Genomic DNA, 7500 nt, shown 5'->3' with positions numbered 1-7500 from the left:
ACAAGTGAGTCTTGAAGGCCTTGCCTCTCTTGTTTCAAAATGTAATGTTTAAGATGAGAAAGATCAGTTTAAAGCAAATTAACTCCACTAGCATTACATAGTAATTTCCATTTTTCTCTATCTGAACCAAAACGTTTGCAAAATAAATAAAGCTTCCATGCTTAGCAAAAGAAGTTCCTGTTTGAGCCAAAAATGATAATAATGACTGCTCTAGCTGTTGGGTCAGAATATCAGATCAAAGTGCCAAGTTTAGAGAATACAAAAAATATAAATATAACAGTAAATGCAGTTTGCATATAATTAGGCTTCATTCTTTATTTTTTTGTGCCCATCCCAGAAGCGCAATATTGTTTTAAACAAGATGACTGGAAAGAACTGAATTTTTCCTATTTTTATGCCAAATTTGGTGTCAACTGACAAAGTAGTTGCAGAGAAAATGTCAATGTTAAAGTTTACCACGGACACACAGACACACACACACACACACAGACAACCGAACACCGGGTTAAAACATAGACTCACTTTGTTTACACAAGTGAGTCAAAAACAACAAAAAACAAAAACAACAACAACAACAAAAGAACAACACAAAAAAACAAAAACAATAAACTGCATCTTTCTCCCCCTTATTTGCCTCTGGTGGAATTCCTTAATTAAAGGTTTCGCAAGCAGACACCCAGTGGTGCCTTTTAAGGCTCAGAATGGCTGCAAGAGATCAGGCATTGGTCACACAGTTACAGTGATCCTTGCGAATCCTTCTGTTAGTCACTGTGGAACGCAGTCAAGTCGGGGGGTTGAAGAAAAGACAGAAAAATATATTTCTCTGCTTGAGCAGCATGGGCGTGAATTAGACTCCCGCTCTCTCAGGTCGTCGTCGTCGTCGTCATGAGGTCTGAGTCTGACATGATATGGTGATGATCTTGGAAGAGGTGTTCTCTTGTCTGGAACTTGAGGTCCGGGTCCTCCCATGGAGAAACGATTCTTGGAAAACCTTCAACACCAGAGAAAGCCTTCAACACAAGAGAAAGCCTTCAACACCAGAGAAAGCCTTCAACACCAGAGAAAGCCTTCAGCACCAGAGAAAGCCTTCAGCACCAGAGAAAGCCTTCAGCACCAGAGAAAACCTCCAGCACCAGTCAGTCAGAGTCGCCCTCCAGCAGCAGCAGGTCGAGGGGGTCAGTGAGGTTCTTGACGAACTGCTGCAGGTCCTTGGAGGCGGACAGCATGGTCCTGGTGCTGGCCCTCTGGTTGTCGATCTCGGACAGGATGCCCACGATGGTCTTCCGGGACACGGGCACCAGGCGGTGACTCAGCTCCGATTTGCCCGGGGCTGTCTTGGGACGCCTGGGGGGGTCGGCACAGGAGATGGTCGTCCGCCCCGCCTTCATCAGCCTCTCCACCAGCTGCTCCGGGGCCACGAGGCCGCTGACCTCCGACAGCCGGCGGTGTGTGGCCGGGGTCACGGTGCTGTGTCTCCTTGGCGCTGTGGTTTGGTGGAGGCCGTCCCTGTGTTGTGGTGCCGAGAGGTCCGTTCCCTGTTGTTGATGATGGTGGTGGTGGTGGTGGCTGTGCTTCCCGAGCGCGGGAGGCTTCTTTAGAATGTCGGTGTCGCTTTGGGATTTATTGTTAAGGACGGAGGGTCGTCGTCTGGTGTTCTGTCCGAACCTGCCGTCCTCTTGAGCGTCCTGGTCAGCTGTACGTGGCTGGGTGTGTGAAGCCCTGATTGTGCCGTGTTCCCCGTACACTTCGTCAGCTTCTGCTGCTGGTGGAGGGGCTGGGTGGTGGTGGTGGTTTGTTTCAGCGTTACCAACAACGGGCAGACTCTTTTGTAACGCCAGCGCTCGGATTTTGGGATCTAGGTGGGGAACCCGTTCCTGAAGACCCTGCCCGTGGAAGGTTCTGTGTGTCCCTGTGGTGTGACCGACACCCGCGGGCAGCGACAGGGAGTGGGAGCGGGGCTTGGGAGGTGCAGGACCTGCGGCAGCAGACGCTGGATCTGAGGCAGGTCTGTCCAGGAAGCGGATGTCTGGGGCAGAGACTGACCCCATTTTGCGGTGCGGACGGGCGCTCCACACCACACGGCGCCCACAGTGAGGCTTGTGCCCCACGCTGCTGTCCTCTTCACTGACCTCCCCGGCCTTCTGGTCTCCACTGTCCGCGGACTCCGAACACCCATCATCGTTCACGTCGTCAGAACTGCCGCTCAGTGACTGATCCTGGGGAGGAGTTCTTTTGGAACGCTGTCCCCTTGTTTCCAGCACTGCAGCGGGCGTGGGTGTCGTCGTACTTTTGGAGGTGGTGTCTCTCTTGACCCCGGGGTCGAAAATGGACAGGAATTTCTTCAGCACCATATCGTGCATGAGTCGCTCATGATCAGAACAAGCACTTTTCCCAAAGCACGGTCCGGTTTTACGAAACCCGAAACTCATCTTGGGTCTACGGGGGTTTTGCTCTTGGCTGACATGACTTTGGGATCTGTGGACGGCTCCTGCTGTTTGAGGTCTCTTGTTGTTGGCGACCTTGCCTCCTCCTCCTCCTCTGCCCATGCCTGGACCTTGGCTGTCACGCCGAAAGGGTCCTGATCCCAGACTGTTCCTGGGGGTCCTCTTTTCGGCTGCCTTGGTTCCAGACATCTTTCTGTGATTTTGGCTCCACCTCCCGCCGGTCTGCTGCTGCTGCCTGCTGCTGACCACTGACCAGGCGGTCAGCGGACGCTGGGCGAAGGGTATGGAGTCATGATGCCCAGGGTCAGGGTTCCCTCCCTTCCACTGGCCAGTGGTGGTGGTGAGGCGGGGAGAGTCTGGATGTGGCGGCTCTGCCGGCGGTGGGGAAAGAGAGAACTGGCGGTCCCTCAGGACGCCACTGGCGCTCATGGACCGTGTGTTGGGCTGGCCGTAGCTCTGCAGTCCTGGCACCGTTTCGTACAGAGTCTGTAACAGGCACGCACACAAAGAGACATACAGACACATAGATACTGACATGTAAGTGCAAACGCTCGCTCGCTCGCGCGCGCGCTCACACACGCACACACACACACACACACACACACACACACTGCACATACACACACACACACAAAGACACACACACGCACACAAATAGCACACACACACAGGTACAAATAAACACACACGCACACACACATACACACACACACACACACACACACACACACACACACACACACACACACACACACACACACACACACACTGGAGCTGGACACATGTGAAGTGCTGAGTGTGTGTGAGTGTGTGTGTGTGTGTGTGTGGAGCTGGACACATGTGAAGTGGTGTGTGTGTGTGTGTGTGTGTGTGTGTGGATGCGCGCGCGCTCGTGTGTGTGTGTGTGTGTGTGTGTGTGTGTGTGTGTGTGTGTGTGTGTGTGTTCATTTGTTCCTGGGTGTATGTGTGTATATCTTGTCTTTAGTCATACGATGTATGTGTGTGTGTGTGTGTGTGTGTGTGTGTGTGTGTGTGTGTGCGTGTGTGTGTTACAGACTCTGTACGAAACGGTGTGAGGCCTGTGTGTGTGTGTGCGCGCGCGCGCGTGTGTGTGTGTGTGCAAAAGAGATAACAAACCTGAAGAAATTTTCCACAGTCTCTCTCCTCCTTGTACATGCGTTCTTTACATTGTCGATACTCCTCGCTGAGAATCTGAGAGAAAAACAACACCAACAGAACAATAAATAAAAGATGCTCTTTATATTCAATACAATGTTCAAAATAAAATACAAGAACGATTTCCCCAGACCGGCTCCTTGATAATTTTGTTTCAAAAAAAGTTGTAAGAAAATCTATTTACTCTAACTTTTGAAACATATTTTGGGATGAAAAAAAATCCCCTTTCCTCACGCTTTCTCTCTCTCTCTCTCTCTCTCTCTCTCTCTCTCTCTCTCTCTCTCTCTGTGACTCTTACACACACACACACACACACACACACACACACAAACACACACACACACACACACACACACACACACACACACACACACACACACACACACACACACACACACACACACACACACACACACACACACACACACACACACACACACACACACACACACTCACACACACACACATACACGATTGTTTTTCCTTTCACTGCCCCATCTTCCATGAGCAATGCGGTGGCACTCATACCGTTCATCCCTAATTCAAAGCTCTACCCTCCTCCGCCCCCGTGACCCCACCCCGACCCTCCAGCCCTCCAGCACACACACATACCACACCAGGCTTTTTAGTGTATGTCTCTGTTCATGAACCCGATGTTCCACCACAGACCGTTAACCGTCATTGTTGGGCGGTCTGCCATGAGGCCACGCATCGCAGCAGACCCTGCCGAGTCGCTCACTTCGGTTCGTGTTCACTGGTGTTTGTTTCGAGTCGACTGACTGACACTCGCGCGGGTTCGCCATCTGCACTGGCCTGGACCCAAGTTATTCGGATGAGAAGACAAGGGGGGTGGGGGGTCCCGTGTGTAGCAAGCACTTTACGCACGTAAAAGAACCCATGGCAACAAGACAGTGCTGTATTGTATTGTACTGTGTCACAATGGCTGCCTACATGGCGGGGTAAATCAACAAAACAGTCATACACGTAGAATGTTACATGTCTGTCCTGTGTGTGTGTGTGTGTGTGTGTGTGTGTGTGTGTGTGTGTGTGTGCGCGCGCGCGCAAGCCTGAAATCTGACTGAATGACACAGGAAACGAATGATGAGCGCCACATGGCAGCCGTCAGTCGGCTCTACACTGTTGTTGACTTGAGTTCTTTTACGTGCGCTAAGTGCATGCTACCCACGGGACCTCGGTATATCGTTTCATCTGAATGACTAATCCGAGTCGACCCTGGCAAAACTTCGAAGTAAAGTTCGCTTTGATATATATGTGTGAATACGCGCATGACTGAATCTTGACTGAATAACATGATGAGCCCTGTTAGTCGGCTCTACTCAGGCAGGCAGTGTTAATGGCTTCTTGTTTGTAAAGCGCTTAAAGCTTGGTTTGGTCTCTGGCACTGTATATGTATCAATGATAAATGATACACTAAGTGCCTCCTTCCTCACCCCCCCCCATCCCCTCCTCTCCCCTCCCCTCCCCTCTCCTTCTTGCTGACGTCAGTAATCTCTTGTGGACGTAGGAAGCATTTTTTGAATAGAGACCGCCACGTTCATTCTTCGAGCGACAATCTTTAACTATTCCACTGACGACAATTATCGCTTCGTCACGGAGCCAGGCGGACTAAGCTTCCTCTCAACTACACTTCCTCCACCCCCCCCCCCCCCCCCCCCCCCCCCCCCCGCCAGCCCCCTCCTCCCCCCGACCGCCCGCCTCACCCCCCCCCCCCCCCCCCGCCACCCCCAGCCCCCATGAAGACTGCCACCATTGCAGTTTAATGTATGTACTACCAAATGGATGAATAAAGATGTATTGTATTGTATTGTATTATATTGCATTGTACCAGGCGTCAGTCCGCGACGCAACGAAACAAAACAAAACAAAAAACAAACAGAACTACACACACACACACACACACACACACACACACACACACACACACACACACACACACACACACACACACACACACACACACACAAACACACACACACACACCAAACTCAACGTAGGTTTGTTTTGTACACAGTAAAAACTTCCTTCCGAAACAATCTCCATGAAAATCAGATTATTCCATGTGTGAAGCAGCAAGGGATTGATACTGTGTGTACATTCTCAAATCACCCCCAAGGTGTTGTTTTTGGGGTGACATTTTTATTAATGCTGGAATGTGGATTAGGAATGGCGATTAAATGATAATTCTTTCTTACAGCATAAGTGGTTTGAAAGGAGGCAGTAAGTGAAATCAGCACTGTCGTGTATTGGAGGTGTGTGTGTGTGTGTGTGTGTGTGTGTGTGTGTGTGTGTGACGAGACAGAGAGAGAGAAAGAGAGAGAGTGAGCCAGTGTGTGTGTGTGTGTGTGTGTGTGTGTGTGTGTGTGTGTGTGTGTTTGTTTGTTTGTTTGTTTGTTTGTTTGTGTGTGTGTGTGTGTTTGTTTGTTTGTTTGTGTGTGTGTGTGTGTGTGTGTGTGTGTGTGTGTGTGTGTGTGTGTGTGTGTTTGTGTATTTGTGTGTGTGTAGGGAGGGGGGGGCGCATGGGGAGGGAGGGGAGCCATGAGCTGCCTGTGTGAGCTGCCCATGAGCTGTGTGTGTGTGTGTGTGTGTGTGTGTGTGTGTGTGTGTGTGTGTGTGTGTGTGTGACGAGACAGAGAGAGAGAAAGAGAGAGAGTGAGTCAGTGTGTGTGTGTGTGTGTGTGTGTGTGTGTGTGTTTGTGTGTGTGTGTGAGCGGGAGAGAAAGAAAGAAAGGGAGATAGTATTCGTGTGTACGTGAACGCTGTGGAATCGTGTTGTAGTGTCGTATTTCATCGAGGGTGATGACTGTAAATCAGTGGTCATAAGAGCATTCACAATATTCACGTTTTCACTTCTTTGCAATGATTTATCATAATGCCAAACTGTGCTTAATCGACGATAAAACATTTCATCCAGAAAGAAAAACAACAACGAATCTTCAATGAAAAGTGAGAAAACATGTTGATAATCAAGTCTTCACGTTATAAATCCTTTGAAATGATATATTAGAATGTCCAATACTTATGCTTAATTGAATGTAAAGTGTTTCACTTGGAAAAGAACTGAACGGAAAAGAAAAGAACCTTCTTTATAAAGGAGGAGAAGAGAGAGAGAGAGAGAGAGAGAGAAGAAAGTTTTGAAGAAAAACAAATATATTGGCGTTATCTACAAAAAAGAACCTGACCTGCAATGTTACGTCCAGCTGTTTCTGAAGGTTGCTGTTCCGTTTACGCAGCAGGCGGTCAGGCTGCAGTGGGTCCGTCATACTGGTCACTTCTGGACTTGTGACGTCTGTCTGCACACACCACGTCATACACAGTGGAGCGATGGCCTAGAGGTAACGCGTCCGCCTAGGAAGCGAGAGAATCTGAGCGCACTGGTTCGAATCACGGCACAGTCGCCAGTATTTTCTCCTCCTCCACTTGATCTTGAGTGGTGATCTGGACGCTGTAGTCATTCGGGTGAGGCGATAAACCGAGGTCCCGTGTGCAGCATGCACTTAGCGCACGTAAAAGAATCCACGGCAACAAAAATGTTGTCCCTGGCAAAATTCTGTAGATAAACCCACTTCAATAGGAAAATAATTTTTAAAAATGCCAACAAAACTGCTTGCAGGAAAAAAAAAGTTTTTAAAAAGTGGGTGGCGCTCTCGGTGTATATACAAACAAACAAACAAACAACCCCCCTCCACACCCCACACCCAAAAAAACAAAACAAAAACAAACAAACAAAAAAAAAACAACAACAAGCAACAACAACGAACAACAACTACTACAACTGCTGCTGTTACCATTACTACTACTGCTGCTACTGCTGCAGCTACTACTACTACTACTTTTTAAAACTTTTTTAATTCCATTTTTA

General features: G+C 49.1%; 1 protein-coding gene across 1 annotated transcript in view; it reads right to left on the bottom strand.

Moving 5' to 3' along the window:
• Positions 1-1013: 1013 nt before the first annotated feature.
• The window catches only part of LOC143296218 (uncharacterized), a 20204-nt gene continuing 13717 nt past the window's right edge, over positions 1014-7500 (bottom strand). The window contains exons 2-4 of the mRNA XM_076608037.1: positions 6821-6931; positions 3582-3656; positions 1014-2930 (exon numbers count right to left, since the gene is read on the bottom strand). Of these exons, the coding sequence (XP_076464152.1) occupies positions 1137-2930; positions 3582-3656; positions 6821-6931 (1980 nt within the window). The 3' untranslated portion in view covers positions 1014-1136. The remainder of the gene's footprint in view (positions 2931-3581; positions 3657-6820; positions 6932-7500) is intronic.

Source organism: Babylonia areolata, chromosome 21 (genome assembly GCF_041734735.1).
Source record: "Babylonia areolata isolate BAREFJ2019XMU chromosome 21, ASM4173473v1, whole genome shotgun sequence".
Classification (NCBI taxonomy): Eukaryota; Metazoa; Mollusca; class Gastropoda; order Neogastropoda; family Buccinidae; genus Babylonia; species Babylonia areolata.
This window is presented reverse-complemented; position numbering and strand designations above follow the sequence as displayed.